At 44.1% G+C, this 21670-nt stretch overlaps 2 protein-coding genes across 7 annotated transcripts in view; one reads left to right on the forward strand and one right to left on the reverse strand.

Moving 5' to 3' along the window:
• Window positions 1-8294, forward strand: part of USP47 (ubiquitin specific peptidase 47) — a 124007-nt gene extending 115713 nt beyond the window's left edge. For 3 of the 6 annotated variants that reach the window (XM_078783529.1, XM_068124835.2, XM_078783531.1), the window contains 7 exons: window positions 38-118; window positions 368-483; window positions 1867-1985; window positions 2989-3122; window positions 5750-5797; window positions 5989-6119; window positions 6819-8294. In XM_078783529.1, coding sequence (XP_078639655.1) covers window positions 38-118; window positions 368-483; window positions 1867-1985; window positions 2989-3122; window positions 5750-5797; window positions 5989-6119; window positions 6819-6990 — 801 coding nt within the window. In that variant the 3' untranslated portion in view covers window positions 6991-8294. The remainder of the gene's footprint in view (window positions 1-37; window positions 119-367; window positions 484-1866; window positions 1986-2988; window positions 3123-5749; window positions 5798-5988; window positions 6120-6818) is intronic. The other 3 variants (XM_078783530.1, XM_068124836.2, XM_078783532.1) reach the window with 1 other exon arrangement.
• Window positions 7903-21670, reverse strand: part of PSMD13 (proteasome 26S subunit, non-ATPase 13) — a 41706-nt gene continuing 27938 nt past the window's right edge. Inside the window, exons 9-13 of the mRNA XM_068124840.2 lie at window positions 21147-21272; window positions 20180-20242; window positions 11571-11651; window positions 9290-9406; window positions 7903-8109 (exon numbers count right to left, since the gene is read on the reverse strand). Of these exons, the coding sequence (XP_067980941.1) occupies window positions 8014-8109; window positions 9290-9406; window positions 11571-11651; window positions 20180-20242; window positions 21147-21272 (483 nt within the window). The 3' untranslated portion in view covers window positions 7903-8013. The remainder of the gene's footprint in view (window positions 8110-9289; window positions 9407-11570; window positions 11652-20179; window positions 20243-21146; window positions 21273-21670) is intronic.

Below are 21670 nucleotides of genomic sequence, written 5' to 3' on the forward strand. Positions count from 1 at the left end.
CCTTTACTAACACTTGACTGATCCACTGTGTGCACAGGTGATAATTAGACTGGGACGGGCTTTAAAGAAGGGCGAGTACATGGTCAAGGTCTTCCAGCTGCAGTTGGGAGAGGCTGAAGTGAGTGTGCGCACCCAGCAATCAAAGTATAGTAATCTCGTTAAGATTAATGATCTTTCCGTTTAGTTTAGCTGGATCGTTAGCAAGCATCAAATCCTCAAGAAATATTCTTGGAAAAAAATAATTGCTTGTCCACATTTTTTTCTTCTTTGTTCATTTAGAGAAGCGGCAGACTGTTCACTTTAACAAGACTTTGCCGACATTGTCTTCTTCCTCCCCCCCGCCCCCAATCCCACTTACCTGTGATAGCCGTGCAAATACCTGTTGGACACGGTTTTTGCCAAGTCAATGACTGTGAGGCAATCCAAGCAAGAACTTGTGCACTTGTTGCGGGAACGCTGCGATATGGATGTCTCCATTGACAGGTCAGTAGAGTCTCCATTCGTGCTCTACATATAATGCACACAATTGAGCCTGTTTTGATTTCCTTAATTTTGAAAATCTCCAGCTTTTAAAAAGCACCCAATCACCTAAAATTACAAACAAAAGCGCAACGACACTTGTTACGAGAAATTATCAGGTCCAACATTTCAGTGGGGTCCATTATCAGGTCCAACAACAGCTAACAGAGGCCCTTCATCAGGAGAATTTACCAGCTGTTTCACCAGGTATTGAGATAACATTGACTGATATCTTGCAAGCAGTCAAAGCCATGGCCCATCCTAACTGCAATGTATTTATTCTTCAGTCTCAAAACGTGTTCGTATTCTTTAGGCCGAATATATTGTAACGTACGGTAACCATAAGCACACACGCTGCGCTTTGCTCCCAAGATAACTGAACGCAATTGGGCCAAACTGTTGTGTTAAGTATAGATTAATGCCAAAACCCTAACGATGTCATGTCTACCTAACCGGGGTCTTTCCCGCCAACTGGCGAACAACATTGTCACCTCACGCTGGTGATCAACACTTTGATGATGAAGAAAATTAACAGGAACATAATCGACACCATTCTATAAATTGCTGAAAGCATAGACGAGGCACAAATCCGACCAGAGCCTCAATAGAAGACGATTATAAAATATGCATCTACCCAACGATGAGTTGCATCAGGATGAGGAATGCTTCATCTTTTCCGATGGGAGCTAGGGACCACAAATACAGATACAACAGAGCTTTTTTTGGGAATGGGTGAAAATAAAGCAACACATCATGGATACTCGGACAACAGTAGTAGGGACAATAAAAATGAATGTTGATTGTTGAAACTCGGATGCAGATGCTAAAATTTTCATGGTATTGGGCAAGTGAAGCGGAGTTGGTTCCACCCTTCGTCTAAGCAAAGGAGGGGTTAATGCCCGAGAAATCAGCTTCTTACTTCCCACTGTACTTAGCGCACCTCGATAGCGTCATTGGTTGTTTATCTTAAAAATTCCAACGAAGTTATTGCAATCAAACTCTTCTCCACCTCTTATAAAATCCCAAATTGTAAATGGGTGATCAGTCTTTGTTGGTCAGGCAGTTATTTTCAGGGTAACATCAATCTCTGAGATAAATATAACATCCTTCTCCAACATTTCCCTGTTGGTTTGATGAGAAATAAGGAATTCGTTTCCCATTGCATTCCTTTGCTTTTAAGCAAGTAAAACATTTTTTGACCGGTACAACTGATTACAAAAAGACTGTGGCAAGTCTGCGTGATCTCATGTGTTGGGAGTTGAATCTTGAACAACTCAAAACCTGTTATTCTCAACCTGCATGTGCTGACTGCATTGCCGGCTTTTTCAAATGGATTCTTTTTTTCAGACTGAGGTTGCGAAAGAAAACCTGGAAGAACCCAGGCACGATCTTCCTGGACTCTCAAGCCTACGAAGACAACATCCCCATCTTTAGCAACTGGGAAGTCTTCCTTGAACTCCTCGATGGTATGATCATTTTGAAGACCCAAACTCGGGTTTATATCCCTTATGCAGTCCATTGCCTGTCCTTGTGAAGGTGCACACGCCAACTCGTATCTGTCCTTCATGTGATTTACATGCAAGCTCCACCATGCGAGCCTCAAATCGGACCTGCGATTTCGATGTTTTTGTGAATTGGATGATTGTTCCTCCTGATGAACAGCAAGGGGCAATGGGTATGAACCTTCTACTTATGTTTTGTAACATTTCTATATCTGTGACATTGCCAATTGTATATGGTATATGTTCGGTGATTCCTTCGGAGAAGTTGTTTTTTTAATTAAAATTTTTTTTTTTTTTTACTCTGCTGTGCTTTCTGTGCTCCTATTTCTGTGGCACTCCGAGGGATCTCGATCTTAGCCTCATCAACACTCTTTTGTCAATTTGCTGTCCTGTTTGTCTATAAATCATGACGGTGATTTCCAAACATTCAGGGTAAGTCGGACATGCCTTTTGCTTACTGCCACTGCTGAAGTCTGATCTCTGCTTCCAAAATGTAGGCCGTTACCACGTTGCAAGAATCCACATCGCAATGATGTTGCAGATTCTGTTTGAACAATATGTTCATTGTACGAGCATGCCACGCTCCACCTCCACATTTGATCCGGAAAGAAATAATCAAACTTATTACATTTAAAAACAGTTGCCAGTCTTGGTTTTGTTCCAAATGCTCTGCATATTGTGTGTTTGCTCAGAATATTGTTAAAATACACTCATCCTGGCTTGCTGACTGTGTGATGATAAACTCTGGAAAAGAAACTATATATTACCAGACATGATTATCCCCGTAATGGTAGTATTTATAATGCTACACAGATTTTTGTATTGCAATGCCATGTAAGAAAGTAAATTTGTTTATGTATAGATGGCTTCTTGCTGCAGCTGCCATCATTGGTGAGACGTGATTGGCAGAGAGATTGTAAAGTCCCCCATCACACTTTTTTATTGTTTCTATCTTTCTCACACCAAGCAGGTCCAGACCGTATGACATCAATGTCTCAGCTCGCGGTACTTGCACGTCGCTGGCGACCATCTCAGCTCATCCTAGAGCAGTTCCAGGAAGTGGTTTTGGAAACGAATACAGTGGAAGAGCTGAAGATGCAAGTAAGCTGAATAGCTTCACTCAATTGTATGGCATTCCAAAATAATGGGAGCTCAAAATCTCGAAATACAGTATAATTTGCTAAGACCTTAATTCACAATGTCTCGGTGAGGTGAGAATTTGGGGGTAAGGAAAAAGCAAAAGTTTAAATGAATCCTCAGGGTTTTCTACATCGGCATATCAGGCACATTAAAAGATGATGGGATCACTTTCCGTCTTCGACATTTCGCTCTTGTGAGTCTCTATCTGCATCAAGCGTCACAGTTATGACAATTGAACAGTTATTCCAAGCTTAGTGCATGCATTGCAAAGGAAGAAGCCACGAGTTTGTTATCGAAATGACAGCACTGGGCGTCTGCCAAGGCTTTTCCGATGGGTTCAACTTTATTTTTCCTCGACGTTTTTTTACACGCTGAGAAACTCATGCGTATCTGGAAAGTTCACAAAAAGTCATTAATCTTCATGCACCGTACTCCTTAAAGAGCATTGGCGCTGCCGAAGCAGTATCTTCGCAAGGGTTATACTGAGTGGTTTACCATTGCCTTCCCAGCGTTTTGTCTGTGCTCTATCCTTTTAAATGCTCAGCGTCAAGCAAAAGAGCAGCACACACCATTTTCAATATCTTTGGTATGACTTGGCCGGGGTTTGAACTACCCATCTCCCAGACTCTGAGCAGACGCCCTCACCATTACGCCACCGAGTCTGGTTCGTTGTTCATGCGGAGAGCGAAAACGATTAAAAGTGGGAAACTTCTTCCCCATGATCATCTTCCTCCTCCCCCCCCCCATTATGCATTCGCACGTATTTCAGTTTTTTCACATTTCAGCGAGGAACATTGCCATTCACACCACATAGGTTTTTTTTCACTTTCATCTGATATTTGTGATTTATTTCAAACAAACTGTATTTCCCATCTACACGGCCATGTATTCCTATTAACGTTATGTAAAGTACATAAATTGTGTGGATTACATCATTTGTGGATGTGATCAATTGCCAATAACCATCTGTATCCCTCCCCTCCCCCCCCCCCCTCCCCTTCCCTCCTCCCCCCCCCAATATCTCTGCTTCTGCTCTCTCAACAATGGATGGAGGTCCTCAACACCAAACACAAAATCAGAGCTGTCTCCCTTGACATATATCATGCCTTAGATACGGTCTAGCAACCCGCCCTGCTCACCAAACTCTCCTCCTATGATATCTATGGAAATCTCCATGCATTGTTCATGGACTTCCTCTCCTGTCGTCAACATGTGGCTCCAAATGGAATCCTTTCATCTCCTCTTCTTATCCAGGCTGGAGTTCCCCAAGGCAGTGTTCTGGGCTCTGTGCTTTTTTTTTTTATTAATGATCTCTCCGACTCTCTGGACATTCCTCTCTCTATTTTTTGCTGAATATTGCACCCTCTGCTGCTCCATATCTCAACCCTCAGATCGGCAGGCAGCAGCTTCTTCACTCTCTGCGGACCTGGACAAAATCACAAACTGGTCAAACAAGTGGAACATGTCTTTCAATCCTGACAAATCTCACACTCTATGTCTCTCCGAAAGGACCGTCTGGACAACCCTCCCGTCTACTTTCTCAACAATCTTCTACAAGATCTTCTGTCACTCAAACTTTTGGGTCTAACTATCTGCCATGATCTTTCCTGGGAAAACCACATTTCCAATCTGGCCTCCAAAGCCAGTCGCCGACTGGGCATCCTCCGTCGTGCGAAGTCCTCCATATGCACACCTGAGCTCTTCACTATTTACAAAGCTTTCATCTGCAGCTTGATGAAAATCTTTTTTCCCACCTCTGGAACAAACTCCCTCACTCTTCAATCCCACTCCTCCCTCCAGGTCTTCAAAGCAGCTGTTCCATGTCTCATCTTCCCCCATCCAAAACCTTGATTTTTTTTTTTTTTCTAATACACCTTCAAATTCCCGTTTCTTTCTTGAAAGGACGTGTAGTATCCATCTTGTTTATCCCGTGTACCCTGTCCTAGTGCCCTAGCCCTCCCTCTTCCACAGATATCCTGATGTCCTTGTTCTCTACTCGTCTCCCGCTGCCTTTATTATATGTTATTTGTGTTAGCTCTTATACGAGCCTTGACCAAGTATACAAAAAAAAATAAATAATAATTGTTTTCCCGTTGTTCTGAATGAGCAAAATCAATGATTGTACTTGTTCACCTTTTAATCATCATTTCAAAGTATTTGTGTGGATTTGATTAAATGTTTAATAGACAAAAAGTTAATGAAGCAACAGGTACCCCATATGGACTGAGCTTTGTGTACAAAGCAAGTTGTTTTGTATTAGTTTTGTAAAACAAAAAAAACCTTTTTAGTTTTTTTTCTTCACCCAAAGATCATATTACTATATATATATATATATATATATATATATATATATTCTGAGACATGTTTGCTTGTGTGTTTGGCTTCTATGCACTCCTGAACTGCTGGGCAGAATGAATTGAAAACTGCTGGTTGTATTCCGGGTGCACGGGAAGTTTTTAGGTGGTCATCCTAAATTTTAGGTGGCCCCTCCTTCCCACCCAAAAAATAATAATAATAATAATCTGTGAAGTGATTGCTGCACCCAAGATGTAATTAAAATATATATATATATTCTCTCTTTCCTCCAGTTGAGTGAAATAAGCGGATTATCAGTTGAAGACATAGAATTCTCGAAGGTGAGTTTCAATGTATTCAGCAGGATGTGCTGAGTTTCTGATTATCTCCTAAAGAAGGGTCAATGGTTAAATATATGGTGAGGTGTGGGGAAAGGGGGGGGGGGGGGGGGGGGAATGGTAATCACGAGGAATCTTGCTATACCGTTATAAAAACGCTTTGTCACCTTTTTATTGGGTCACCTCTTCACTAGGGTCGTGGAACATTCCCGTGTGACATGTCGGTCCTGGACATCCACCAAGACCTGGAATGGAATCCTAAAGTGTCTACACTGAACGTCTGGCCTTTATACATCTGTGATGATGGAGCAGTTGTCTTCTACAGGTAAACTTTGCCTGCAACATTGGCACATCATTACATTTATGTTGCCATTGTCATTTATTTCATTTCCATTGTTTAAGATAGACTTCCTCTGAATCAATTTTAAGCAATGGCAAGTAGGCGAGCTCTCGCTGGCACCCTGGCAAAAGTCCGAATTCCTGGCCTGACTTGAAGTGGTGACCCCGACTAGGATTGCAGCCTCGTAACTGTTTCAGCAGCACCAGCGCTCTGCATAGAGCATGGTACACGATGATTATGATGACTATGAAGATCGACATTCACACCAATCCCTGAAGTTGTTGTTTTTTCAGTCTTTTCACGGCTTCATATCTGTCTTTCAAATCACAGATGTGTCCTCTCTACATATCATTTAGAAAATGCACACATCTTGCCCAGTGCAGTTGTTAGGGTTGGGGTTGTTAAATCCTGATTGACCTTTGCAAGCGTGTTTCAAAATGATACAATCATATGATTAAGTTTGCCATCTTGCTTTGTTCTTCCTGGGTATAAAGAGGAAGGGGAGAGAATAAGCTTCATATCAGTGAATTATTGCAGGAGAACCACTTCAATGTCGGTGTAAAATTTCTGCTTCACTAATGTACATATCCTGGCAAGGTTCTGCATTAAACGCTCTTTTGCAGTAGTTGTATGATATTTGTTATAAGAATGTAACATTTTCACCGACATTTTATTTCCTTTCAGGGACCGACGGGAAGAGCTATTGGAATTACCAGATGAACGACGGAATGAGCTGCAAAAGCGAGAGAACATGCGACTGCAGCGCACACAGGTGTCGTGCTCCCCACGCAAGGAAAAGGCTCTCAAAATTTACGTGGATGGCGGGCCAAGCAGAGAAGCACCTGTTCGAGACTAATGCCGTACCACTTTCGAACCCCACCATGCCCCTGCTCTAAGATATGTTATCGGAGCACGTGGAGGGCGATTGTGCTTTTCTCTGAAATGGGGAGGGGAGGGGAGGGACAACCAGCCCTCCGTTGCGTTCTCGACCCACATGCGAGCAGCCGACGGCAAAGTCCATTGCTCGGCCTGTGGGACTTTTTGGCTGGATTTATTTTTTAAATGGTGGACTGACAGACTACCAGCTTTGGAAAGGTATAAAAAAAATAAAAATCCAGAAATCTTGTCTCACAGATGGAAATCATGAAATGTGAAATCGAATTCCCCCTTCCACGACCCTCGCCCATTTTATTACGCAGCCCTGCCATGTGTACGTACTGTTGAGAACAGCTTAGACGTGTACACAACTGTTGATGCTTTCTGCACAGGCTTGCGGGAGGGGTTGGGTGGTCAGCAGTTTATGCTTCGTTGCATTTATACAACTTCTTATTCTGAAGGATCTCAACTGCCAGTCCTGCATTGGTCATTTATCTGTTTATGCAACTGATACAGTATATAACAAGGGGGTTTGAATCTGGTTTCTGTAACTATATTTACGGCTGCTGATTATTAGGCCAAGAGGGTAACTTTCTAACAGTACATCAAACTTTGAGTTGCCTTGAATGGCGGCGATTAAAAGGATCACTGGAAAACATTGGACTGTTGGGTCTTTACCCTGAATGATGTAGCTATATGCTTAGAGGGAAGAAAATAAAATCCCATAATTGGGGACCCTTTGGAGATTGACCAGCAACCCCTCCCCAAGCCTGACTTAATCTGTTCTATTTTTAAGATTCCAGCTTGAGCATATAAATTAAATGTCTTTTGGGGAGGGGGTGGTTTGATTTGAGGCCCAAGGCCGACATCTAAATAAAAGTGGAATCAAAAATGTTTTTGAATGCTTTATATGTACAAAACATTTGCTGAGGAAAGAGATCATTCATGCCTTGCAACAGTCATGCAACTTTATATTTTGAAGTACAAGTGTGGGAGAGGGGTTTTAAGTGAGTACATCGTGAGCCTGATCCTCCACGAGTATGGCCATGTTCTTTACATCTTCACACCACACTCCCAGACGATCCTTCATTCCTGAAATCTGTTGCGGTGTGGGGGGAGGGAGGTGGGGGAAATAATTGCATTAACAGTTTTTTAACTTAACATGGACGTCTGTATGCAAGGTAATCCCATTTAACCCTACACATAGTTACAGAATGTGAAATGTTGTTTTTCTGATCATGGGCTCATGTTTAATGCTACAAAATAAACTAGAATGGCACTCAGTGTACCGTCTCGCCTCGCACGTTCATCCTGAACAAAAATACCAACGTTGATTGAGCACGATACATTTGTGGCCCATATACCCATGTCATTCTTGCACCCTATATAACTTTCTTGGCATGGGTCATGATCATACATTTAATTCTTCACTCACATTGGGTCATAGATCAGATATGAAGTTTCAGATAAGAATTTCAATTCAACCAATTATGGCTGGCATACCACTTCACCAATATCATTACCCAATGGGGAGTTGATGACGTATGCCAAGTTTCGATTTTTTCCCATTGAGCAGGTTTGGAGAAAGTCTTTTTTCCTTTAATCCAATATGGCTGCCATATCATGTGACCTGTGACAGTTAGCAAAAATATTCTCAATAGGGAGTACATCAAATGTTTAAAGTTTCGCATCGATCAGACTAGCGGTTGCAGAGAACCTTTTTTTTTTTTTAACCCAAAATATGTCGACACGGGCAGACGGGCATTGCAAAAATCTTGCATCCCCTTTGGGGTGAATCCACCAGGACCCTGAGGATAACCATGATGTTCATACAGGAGCTAATTCCTTCACATTTCCCAATTGTGGTACATTTCTGGGTTCATCTCGAGTTAATCAGGAGATTTACTCAAAGCAACCGTAAAGTAGAGATGGGTGCCATACGCATGATTACGAGACCAAGGATATGAATTACCTCCTCCCTTGAAGGCCTTGAGAGTGGCAGCTTGGTTTATACTTACAACAGCGATGTGCTAATTCTGACATGTGTTTGCAGAGTAGCAAATCCAAAATAAACAACAAAACCAAAACCTCAGATGGAAGTGCAGGGGGTCCCAACCACTTTGCCACCATTCTACCCAATGGTCTGTCCATACTCGCCCTCAGCCCCTCCTCATGCACCTTACCTTACTGATGAGCATGGAATTTTGATTTGATTAAATCAATCTTGGAAATGGACGCAATAACTAATTTTGTATTCCTTTCTGGTGAAATAAACGAACCTGCTTCAGATCGAGAACTCGAGGCTGAACCCAGGTCATGTGGATCTTCTTGTCGACCTCATCGATGCTTCCTTTGACTAGCTCGGCTGAGAGTGCTTTCATGACGAGGAGCTCCACCTGAAGGGAGGACAAACTCAATCACAGGAGCACTATTTCCTTCCAACACAGACAAAATGCCATAAGAGTGGCTGAGGGTGGTCCTCTACACATTTTTATGTGCCCAAAGTTCCTCTTCATTGTCTTAGCAGAACATACCTAGGGGTAATAAAAAAAAAATCAAGAGTAAAATTTTCTTACCCCAGTAAGGTGGGAATAGGTGATGCCCCTTTATTGCATTAACGAAAGTAATGATTTTTTTTTTTTGCAACCCTTATCAATGCACACACATATATATATCAAATGAAACCTGGCCATGAGTAAAACAACTACCATGTTTATAGTCACATACTAACAACTTGCATTCAGAAAAACAAATTTGTGTTTCAAATGAGAAAACACGTTTTTATATCTTAATTTTCACAAATTATGACACGTGTCGACTGTGTACATGCTATGTACATATTTGGACAAAAAGCCTAACTATTTACAATAGCATTTCTACAATCTACATCACTGTGTGCTTTGACATTTACAAAATTGACAGCATGGTATTCAATGTTTTTGGTTTTTTTACAGTCACATCTGATTGCAGCACATTTCATGCAGGTATAATACTGAGCAAAGACTTTGGGTATTAATCGGCAGAAACTGGTAAGACAAGGTAATTCACTCCTTCGTATCCAAATAAAGCTGCATCAAAGTTTTGATAGTTTATGTTTAGACAGTTCACCAATTTATTAGAGGCAAAGAAGGCCCTCTGAATATGGCCTCTTGTGACAGCTTCTTGGAGGCAGCCGTGCAAGAGTTGTTACTTTACTGTGGTGACACAACCAATACCTCAGTACCTCCATGGTTTTACGAGCAGCTCCATGTTTCAGCACCTGTACTAGATATTCTTCTGCCTTTGAGTAGATTTCTTCAATGTTAGGATCATTGGCATTCTTGCCAAGCTCAGAAATGCATTTGGATTTGCTTTTAGAGCTGCATGTTCCAGATTTGCTGGTTATATCACAACCAGTGAGGGGGTCTATCTCAGGAAGAACACTATATACATCGATGTGCCTCTCAACCAATATATGGATTGGTATATATCTTGTAGAATCTCCTATTGGTATTTCAGAAAAGTGGATCTGGGGTGAATTAACGGGGGTAGAAAAGATCAAGGTTTTGGATGAGGGAAGATAAGAGATGGTGGTGAACAGCTGTTTTAAAGACCTGGAGGGAGGAGTGATTGAAAAGAGTGAGGGAGTTTGTTACAGAGGTGGGAGAAAAGAGGAATGAAAGAGTGAAGGTGAGCAGAGAGCCGAGATTTTGGCAGTTTCACCAGAAGAGGGTTGCTGTCAGCTCGGGCGACCTGTAGGAATATTTGGGGGACCGAGCACAGATAGAGCTGGGGGAGCAAGGCGGAGAGGAGTCGGTAGAAGACAAAGACCACCTACCTGCCTGCGGTGAGTGAGTGAAAGGCCCTCACAATCAGCTTCATCGCAGGAGATTCCAATGATTCTGAAAGCTTTGGTTTCAACAGCGTGAAACCGAGCTAGGTGTGAGGCAGGAGCACCGGCCCAGAGGGGGGAACAGTATTCCATTGAGCTGTGGATGAAAGCCTTGTATGTGGTGAGGAGCTCAGGTGTGCCAAGGAAGGACTTCGCACGATGGAGGATGCCCAGTCGGCGACTGGCTTTGGCGGCCAGCTTGGAAATGTGGTTTTCCCAGGAAAGATTATGGCAAATAGTGAGACCCAAAAGCTTGAGTGACAGAACTTCTTGGAGAGGATTGTTGAGAAAGTAAATGACAGTTTTCCAGATGGTATTTTCAGAGACATAACATAGTAAGAGTGTGAGATTTGTCAGGATTGATTACTTGTGTTAATGTATTTATGCAATTACTTACATTACAAAATTTAAATTACCTTCTCAAACTAGTCCTCATGAGAACAACAAACTAGTCCTCATGAGAACAAGGCCAAGCTTCAAATGTGATCATTTCTATCTCCTTACAAGCTCAATCTACACGGGGCACTGCATCATTGGGACAGCTGCACCACCCAGCAAATTATGCCATCCACAGCCATAGTCTACATGCAAAAGAAGTAGAAGCTGGGAATATCCAGCAGTTGAGCATTCACCTTACAATTAAAAAATAAATTCTGAAACCATTTCCTCACTTGATGGGTAAGACCCACCTCGTTCACAGGTAACTTTGTCTTCTCAGCAATTTCTTCAAAAGTCAGCTGCCTGTTCTTGGCTGGGCGAGTGAAGGTCATCTGAAATTAGATAGTTGTCAAGAAATAACACAATAACCATTTAATCGAGTAATAGGTCTTTTAAGGTGAAAACGCGATGACGTCACCACGTCACGCGGCACGAATGCGCACCTGTGTCGTTAGAGGTATTGACTTATATAGGGTTGGTTTTCTAAGGCTGGGGTGCAGTGGCGTCGTCGCGTCCCCGGCAGGAGGGTCGATTCTGAGGAAATCTTGTTTCATTGTGCACGCCTTCGTTTTACTTCCAAATTAGAATCTTTCATTAATATTAATTGTTGTTTCCACACTGCGTCGAGAAGCGTAAGTATACCGCGACAAGAAAAAGGTATGCTACGAATTTATGCGAGGTATATTGTGATAGGTTGCGTCGAGTGAAGGGGTCGTGTTCGGGCCGTGGTCTTGCCTAGATGTAGGCCGCACCTCATTTTGTCGAATAAAGTGGTATTCGGGTGGTTCCGGTATTTGGGACCGCAGGGACGGAAAGTGCAGGTACGGGGTGCCAGTCACTCCCCAGCCGGCCCGCTCTGAAAGTTCGGATCGGGACACCGGGATTCATTCCGGTCGGCCCGGAGGAGGGGGTGCGGGGCCTGTCACGGAACGTCAAAACAAACGGCCTGCCGGGGCCGCCAAAAGTCGGGCGTGAAGGGCGCGTCCACTAATGGAACGCCTCTCGCTTCCCAGATTGAGGGCCACGTGGTCAGGAGAACCTCGTCCCTTCTGGTTGCCTTGCCGTCCCACCGTGAGCGCTGGTCAGGGTGTACTTCAAACTAAGCTTAAGTGTCAAGTGTTAAGTTCCTCCTTGCCCTCGCAAGGGAAAGGCTAGGGTCAAGCTCTCCCAAATTTCCAAACACAAGAAATCGGATGTCTCAAATTAATTAATTAATTTGTTAATACATCTCAGTCGCCCACGACCTCGCCAGCGTGGGCGTCGAACCAGTTCATTTCCGGTGCGACCGGGCCGATACTCGGCCCGGCCGTGGCCGATACTCGGCCCGGCCGTGGCCGAAGCCGTTGATTCCGCCGTAGCACGCTAACGCGTAGGCTCGCGCGTCCCTGTTCCGCCGGGGCTCCGCGGGTGTCCTACCGTGCCTGACGCCGTTACCCTCTCAACTTTCGGGAGTAGGCGCCGGTGCCCGGGGACGGATTTCGCTGTCTAAACATGGTAGCGCTAGGCCAGTGGGACCGCCGGGACCCACATGCACTCACACGTTGTTATGCGTATATCAGTTATGCGTATATCAGTATCAGACCGGGGCGCCCAAACGCTCCCCGGCTAAAGTTCATCCTGATGCGCCCACATTGTGCGGACAAACCCCACCAAGTCGAGGGCCACGTGGTCAGGAGAACCTCGTCCCTTCTGGTCACACTGTGCCTATCGGCCGGCCTCGAAGACCGAAATAGTGTCGGTTACCGATCCTCCGGGTTCGTAACTATGCCACCCTGAAATTTAGTGCCAGGAAGCACTATCGCTCCACACTCAAGATTGAACTCTCAAACCTGTCTCCTTCCTCCAAATCCTGGTGGCGTCTGGTCAAATCCGTTTCTGGTGTTTGTGCCCCCTCCATCCCGTCCCATACCTCAAATGGCTACACAGTTGACACCACACGTGACAAAGCCGAATGCCTCAACTCTGTGTTTGCCTCAAAATCTTGTGTCCCAAACCCATCTCTCTCTGTTCCCACCTTTCCCAGTCGAACCCAACTGCTCCTGGACTCTGTGTCCTTCTCTCCTGACAAGGTGGAGAAATTTTTATCAAACCTCGACTCTGATTCTGCAACTGGACCAGAGGGCATCAGCCCACGGGTCCTAAAATCCTGCTCTGCCGCTCTATCTCACCCTCTCTCTGTTCTTTTCACCCTCTCTTTTGCTCAAGGTCATCTGCCAGCATCTTGGAAATCAGCAACCATTGCCGCTTTACACAAAAAAGGTGCAAAAACAGATCCTTGCAACTACAGACCAATCAGCCTGCTTCCAATTATCAGCAAAGTCATGGAATCCATCATTGCTTCGGATATGAAATCTTTCCTCTTCTCCAATGGCTTGATCTCTGACCATCAATTTGGTTTCAGACCTCGTCACTCTACTCTGGACATGCTGCTTCTGCTTTCTCAACAATGGATGGAGGTCCTCAATCCCAAACAGGAAATCAGAGCTGTCTCACTTGACATATCACGTGCCTTCGATACGGTCTGGCACCCAGCTCTGCTCACCAAACTCTCCTCCTTGGAAATCCATGGAAATCCATGGAAATCTCCACTCATAGCTTGCAGACGTCCTCTCTGGTCGTAGGCAACGTGCGGCCCTGAATGGATTTCTCTCATCTCCCCCTTCCTGTTCTGGCTCGAGTTCCCCAAGGTAGTGTTCTGGGCCCTGTGCTATTTCTGGTCTTCATCAATGATCTCTCTGTCTCTCTGGAAAATCCTCTCTATCTCTTTGCTGATGACTCCACTATCTGCCGCTCCATTCCTCATCCCTCAGATCGGCAGTCTGCAGCCTCCTCACTCTCTGCAGACCTGGACAAAATCACAGACTGGTCAAACAAGTGGAACATGTCTTTCAATCCTCACAAATCTCACACTCTTACAATGTCTCTCCGAAAGGACCGACTGGAAAACCCTCCCATCTACTTTCTCAACAATCCTCTCCAAGAAGTTCTGTCGCTCAAGCTTTTGGGTCTCACTATCTGCCATGATCTTTCTTGGGAAAACCACATTTCCAAGCTGGCCTCCAAAGCCAGTCGCCGACTGGGCATCCTCCGTCGTGCGAAGTCCTTCCTTGGCACACCTGAGCTCCTCACCACATACAAGGCTTTCATCCGCAGCTCAATGGAATACTGTTCCCCCCTCTGGGCTGGTGCACCTGCCTCACACCCAGCTCGGCTTCACGCTGTTGAGGCCAAAGCTTTCAAATCATTGGAATCTCCTGCGATGAAGTTAACTCCGAGGCCCTTTCACTCACTCACCGCAGGCAGGTTGGTGGTCTTTCTGTCTTCTATCGACTCCTCTCCGGCCTTGCTCCCCCAGCTCTCTCTGTGCTCTGTCCCCCCAATATTCCTTCAGGTCGCACAAGATCTGCCTGCAACCCTCTTATGGTTAAACTGCCAAAATCTAGGCTCTCTGCTCACCTTCACTCTTTCATTCCCCTTTTCTCCCGCCACTGGAACAAACTCCCCCACTCCCTTCAATCCCAGTCCTCCCTTCATTTCTTTAAAACAGCTGTTCACCACCATCTCTTATCTTCCGCCATCCAAAACCTTGATCTTTTATACCCCCGCTAATTCACCCCAGAGTCCTTGCAGTGTTCATATGTTTTATACCTCTCCCACCTATCCCCAAGTCCTCCCGATGTCCCTGCTCTCAAATGTTGTGTTTGTGTCCTTCCCCCTCTCTCCCCATCCTGTCTGCCGCTCCCCTTGTTTTTTCTGTTTTGTGTGTCGGTTTGACTTTTTGTGTGATTAATGTTAGCTCTTTCACGAGCCTCGATCTTATATACAAAAAAAAAAAAAAGGGGGTGCATTGATGTAGTTTTGTTTCCTGTCCGGATTGTACAATAATAATTTGATGGAAGACCGAGGTGTGCTGATATTAAATTTGTATAAGAGAGGGGAGAAGGTCGACATAAGCTTGCATTGTTAAGCTCAAACACAACAACAACCTTGCGGTCCCCATGACAATCTTCTCCATTTTGCCCTATTTTCTGCATCTCTCCTGGTTAACCCCCATGCCCGCATTTCTTCTTCCGCCACCTTTAGCCAAGTCTTTCTCGGTCTTCCCCGTCCTCTACTTCCTTCTTCATTCATTTCCATCACTCTTCTCAACCAGTCACTTTCATCCTTCCTCAACATATGACCAAGCCATCTCAACCTGTTCCTCTTCACAGCATCAATCACAGGCTCTGTTCCCATCATCTTTCGCAATTCATCATTTGTCTTCCTCTCTCTCAACGATACTCCGCACATCCACCGAACCATTCGCATTTCCACCCTTTCCAGCCTTCGTTGCTGCTCTACGTTCATTACCCATGTCTCGCTCCCATAAATCATAACACTTCTCACACATGCAGCATACACCTTTCCCTTCAGCTTAAACGACACTCCCCTCCTCATCAGCATGCCACTCAGTTCCCAAAACTTCTTCCATGCACATCTCACTCTTGCAACCGTTGCCGAGTCTGATCCACCTTCTCCATTCAGCATGTCTCCGAGGTAGCAAAATGTTTTCACACCTTCCAGCTTCATGCCGTCTCCAAGATCCAACTCAACATTTCCTCCATCTGCAGCTCCCTCTGTGCACACCTTACATTTGAATGTAGCTGCCACACTGGTTAATGACCCTCTCAGACCGCTACATTTTTGATGAACCCACTCAGCGCACATTGTACATTGAATGGAGTTCACTCCGACACCCTTCCTGCACACAGCACATGGCCACTTCCCAGTTCTTTCCACCTCACCACATGCTTTACCACTTGCCATCACCTTCGTCTTTGCTATGTTCACCTTCAGACCTTTTGTCTCCATACATTCCTTCCACTTGTTCATATTTTCCTTCAGTCCATCCATACTTTCCGCAATCAACACCAGATCATCTGCATACAACAACTCCCATGGTAAACCCTCCTTTGCATTCTGAGCCAGCACCTCCATCACAGCTACAAATAGTAGTGGACTTAGTACCGACCCCTGATGCACTCCCACCTTCACCTCAAACTCACCACTGTTCCCGTCCTTCGTCCTTACAGCTGTGCGTGCTCTTTTGTACATTGCCATCACTACTCTGATCAACCATTCCTCCACTCCTAACTTCCTCAATGCCCATGTCAATACTTTGTGTGGAACCCTATCGAATGCTTTCTCCAGATCAACAAATCCAAGAAACAACTTCTTCCTCTTCTCCATGTACTTCTCCTGCAACTGCCTCACAATAATGAGCGCGTCTGTCGTTCCTCTTCCTGGCATAAATCCAAACTGCATTTCGTCGATCTTCACCTTCTTCCTTATCCTCCTCTCCAACACCCTTTCCAATACCTTCATTCCATGTTCCAATAACTTTATCGCTCGGTACGAGCCCCACACCAGAGGGTCACCTTTCCCCTTGTATAGAGGGACGAGGGTACTCAGTTCCCAATCCACTGGAATGTGGCCTTCTTTCACCACCAGATTACAGATCTCTGTCATTCTCTTCACACCCCAACTTCCTGCTGCCTTCAACATATCTCCCACAACTCCCGTCGGTCCTCCCGCTTTTCTACTCTTCATTGCTTTTATCGCTTCCTCAACTTCCTTCTCAGTTATCTTCTCTGCCGGTCCTAAAACTGGGTTACTCTCTATGTTGCCATCCCATTCATTCTCTGTATTCAACAGCATTTCCATATATCTTTTCCATCTTCCTTTAATTCCATCTGGGTCCACAACGATTTGTCCCACTTCATCCTTCAAGCAACTCACCCCCATCACATCACACCTCTTTCGCTATCTGCTTTGCAATCCTGAATACCACTCTCTGACCCTCTTCCGAATCCAAGCTTTCTCCGAACATTTTCCTGCATGCCTCCTGCGCCTTTGCTCCCTCTTTCTTCGCAGCCTTATAACTTTCATGCTCTTCTTTTTCTGCTCCCGTACCCTTCGCCTTCTGCCCCTCCTTGAACTTCTTCCTCTTCTCGTCAATCCTCTTTCCAACTTCCTCATCCCACCACCATGTTTCCGAGTGCCTCGGTGGTCCTTTTGTCCATCCACATACCTCACCAACGGCTCCCAACAGACTATCTTTCATTGACATCCAACCATGTTTAAGCTCAACCACATCATCCTCTACCCTACTCAGCCTCTCTTTTAATGCCTCCCTTACTGTCACCTCTTTCAACCTCCACACCTTCATTCTCGGTTGGTAATTCACCCACCGAGCTCTCCTCGCACCTTTCACCCTTACGTCGCAGACAACCAAGTGGTGCTGTGAAACAGCCTCCTCTCCCGGGATCACCTTTGTGTCCCAGAGGTGCCCCCTATCTCGCCTACGCGCCATCAGGTAATCAACGGTTGTCGTCGACCCACCTGACGTGTATGTAACAAGCTTATTATCCTCTTTGTGGAACTGAGTATTACAAATCAGCTCCATCAGCAAACTCCAAAATCCTTTCACCTTCTCCATTTCTCACACCATATCCGTAACCCCCATGAACTCCCTCAAAACCGTCCATACTCCTTCCCACATGTCCATTTAGGTCTCCTCCTATCACAACAACTTCCTCATCTTTCACGTTTTCCATCAGCTTCTCTATCGCACACCAGAACTTGTCCTTGTCTTCATCGCTCCGACCAACCTGCGGAGCATATCCCGAGATGACGTTCACCAAGAGCTTTCCAATCATCATTTTCACCATCATCACCTATCACTCACTCTAGTCACACTCACCACACTGTCTACAAACTCCTCAGAAAACAGGACACCAACACCATTCACGCCCTCCGGGCACCCTTGCCACACAAACTTGTATTTCTGTCCCTGCCTACCCTTCACCATTCTCACACCACTTCCCTTCCATCTCGTCTCTTGCACACAACATATGTCCACTCTTCTTCTGATCAATACTTCCACCACTTCTCCTGATCTCCCTGTCATTGTCCCTGCATTCCATGTCCCAAACCTCAGAAACCGATATCCACTTCGGGCTGTACCCTGCCCATATGTAGTTGTAATTGTCATGGTTCTCTTTTTGAGGCAATGTTTTTATGGCCGGATGCCCTTCCTGACGCCAACCCTCTTACGACACGCAGGGATACGGTGTACCTCTTGTAACCAGGGTACACACCGGGAGTTCAAAACCATCAAAATTATTCAAAAATTCATTAAACATAAAATAATTTCATAGTATGGTGAAGAGTTTCTAAATCACAACTTCACAACACTTTAAAAGGTGCATACCAAAGACATGCTACAAGGATATTCACCACGTGCACGAAAAGCAAAAAGAGGGGTTAAGCAATTGGTTGATGTCCGTCTATATGTCCTATCAGTTTATGATCGAGGAACAGCTTATTTAAATCGAATGTTGTATTCTGAACACGAATCGGATGACAAGTCTTTGTTTAACACTACTTTGTCTCTGAATTCGTCCCGATCGCACATGCACAGAGGAGTGAGATGATTTGTTTTCAAGGATGTTATAATGGACATCAACAACAGGCACAGAGAACGGATGTGATGCGTTAGATAGGGTGTGATGTAAAATACACTGCAGAAAATGGCATTATACTCCAGAATTTATTTATTTATATGACTTTTACAATCTTTATTTTATTTAAATCTAAATACTTGACTGTAGTACATAAATTGCCTGTCAAAATACTTCAATTTAAACAAGAAAGAGCAATCAGAGATTGCAGCCCCTCGGCATGACGTGTTTTCAATGGTTTTTAAGGCTTTTGTGTTAAAACAAATGTGGCGGCTGAACCACATGACTGATGATAACATTATTATTCTTTTTTCTCCACCAATTTATCCCTAGATGATGTTCAAGAAATTTCATCTTTATCGGATGAAGTTTTGTACTTGTCAAATTATGACATAATGATGGAGGCACCCATGACATCATCATTAACATATTTTATTCCCCATGGAGAGTTCTTCACAATGAGCCATGTCTCAATTTTGTCTATGCAGCACTTTCAGAGATATGCAAACTTTTGCAGACTTTGCAAACTTTTTCTGTTTTTCAAAGATGGCACCTGTACCACGTGACGTATGACGTCATAATTATCATTTAAAAAAATTCTACAGGTGGAGTTGCACCGATGGTGAAAATTTCCTGTCAATTGGACCAACGGTTGCAGAGAAAATCATATTTATTCTGCGCAGACAAACAAACGGACTTAAATGCAATACCCTTTCCTCTGGCGAGGGTAATAAAGGTTCAATGGGTGGTGTACAAGGGTGGTGTTCGGCACTGCTTCTGGTCCACTTCAACAGCATTAAAAAAAAAATTTTTTTTAACGATCATTAAAATCATATTATTGTATTAAAATCGAAATAACACTGCATGTGGTATCGTGTTGTACAAACTCTAGTGCACCGATGTCAGGTTGTCAGCACTACGCTGGTGTCTTTCAACTGTTGGAGATGTGTCATTGTAGCATGACCACATCGTTGGTTTTTGGGGGGGGGGGGGGGGGGTTTCAATAGGCATTTACCTTGTACCTTGCCCCCTCCCCCCTCCCCCCTCCTCCTCCTCCTCCTCCTCCTCGAGATTTTTGTCACGTGGGTGGGGGGTGAAAGGGGAGGACCATAATTTTCACAAATGAGCAAAAGGCAGTGAAGTTTCTCGTAAAGTGGGGAAAACCCGCTGACATGCATCAACGGGCTATGGAAGTTGCAATTATTGCAAATGTGCTCGTCGAGAATGTCGACGTGGAGTCAAAGAAATTTTCTACGCAGCCGGATTTTACTCGATCACAGAAATAATACAATCGAGTTCATGGCTCAGCAAATTACAATTGGCACACACACTTAAGCAGCACCGGCATGAGAGTTTACCTCCATGATGCACAGAAGCTGAATCTTCTTCATCAACTTGGCTTCATTGGTTGCAAGGTCGGGCTGTCGGTACAAATATAATGAATTTTAAATAAAATGGACTTGGAGGTTGGTTGAAACAAAAATACTATTTACTCTAAATGTGTGGAGACGAGCAAGTAGAGAAATGGCTCACCCTCGTGGCAAATTTTCCGCTACCATGAGGTCAAGAACCAATCAGAGTTGAAAATGCATTCCTATTGTTTATTAACTTCTAAAAAATAATTTAAAATATCAATTGGAATCTATTTCCAAATATTTTTTCACATTAAGCATTTAACAAAAGGCTAAACATTTTAACATCAATTACACATATACCACAATGTTTGCTCTTTTTAACGAGCATAAAGATTGATCAAAATAATTAAAATAAAAAGCCAGAGTGCTGATCAAGGTGAAATTAAACCACATATTTTAACTGCAATCATCCATACCGAATACATATTTGAGGTGCATGCGTGGTGTGTGTGACCATTTTACTCAGAGATGGCTGAATGGATCTTCGTCAAACTTTCAGAGGTTCATCAGTGAGCGACAATGAAAAACTCTCGGCCAGAGTACTCGTATTCAACTCTATAAGCACACTATGGCCTTACGTCCCCACCCCCTGAGGTATGAACCGGGAGTAAAATCCAAGAAATTCTTAAATATTTCATGAGTCCCCCAATGTTGTTTGCAGAAACAAAATGTCATTTAAAAAGGGGCCTGTAATTGCATTTTCCGGTATTTGACCTTTTGACCCTGCCCCAGGGTTGGGGCCAAAATGAAGCTGCTCTTGCACCTTCTTGCCATATGTTGATCATAACTACCACGATTGGTCAATTTCTGCACAACCATTTAGGAGGAGATAGCGTGATGGACAGACAGACAAAGCCAGGGCAGTTTTGGTACAGATGATTAACTCTCGCTCCAGTACTGTTTCATTCACCTGTTTTCCCCAGTGGACTTTCATGGTCTTGAACTGCTCCACATTGCCACTGTTGAAGGCGTACAGCAGATCCACCAGCCATTGCTTATCTGTCTTCTTCAGTGACTCCAACAATGGGTGCATGAGCTATGCAAGGAACAAACACGAGATCAGATATTCAATTCTAAACTTCAAGAAGCAGATCATGATAAACCAAATCACAAATGCTTGTAACTACTGCAAAGATGTTTAACTTTCGACCAGAAAAAGTTCAGGCAGATATTAAAAAGGCAAAAATTTGACATCATGATGTTGACCGATATGCCTCCACCCACATCAACTCTTTGTTTACTCTAACTTTGACCGAAAACCACAAGACCATTTCACCTCAATATCTAATCTGTGTATATGTATCATGGTGCATGTACTTGCTTTAGTTTAAATCCCATAGCCAATGGTATCTATCACATTAACATGAGTTTTAATGTGACCTCTGACCCTTGACCTTTTTAGGAACAAAGAATCAATCATGGATGGACACACTA

Source organism: Myxine glutinosa, chromosome 8, assembly GCF_964187855.1.
Source record: "Myxine glutinosa chromosome 8, kmMyxGlut1.1, whole genome shotgun sequence".
Classification (NCBI taxonomy): domain Eukaryota; kingdom Metazoa; phylum Chordata; class Myxini; order Myxiniformes; family Myxinidae; genus Myxine; species Myxine glutinosa.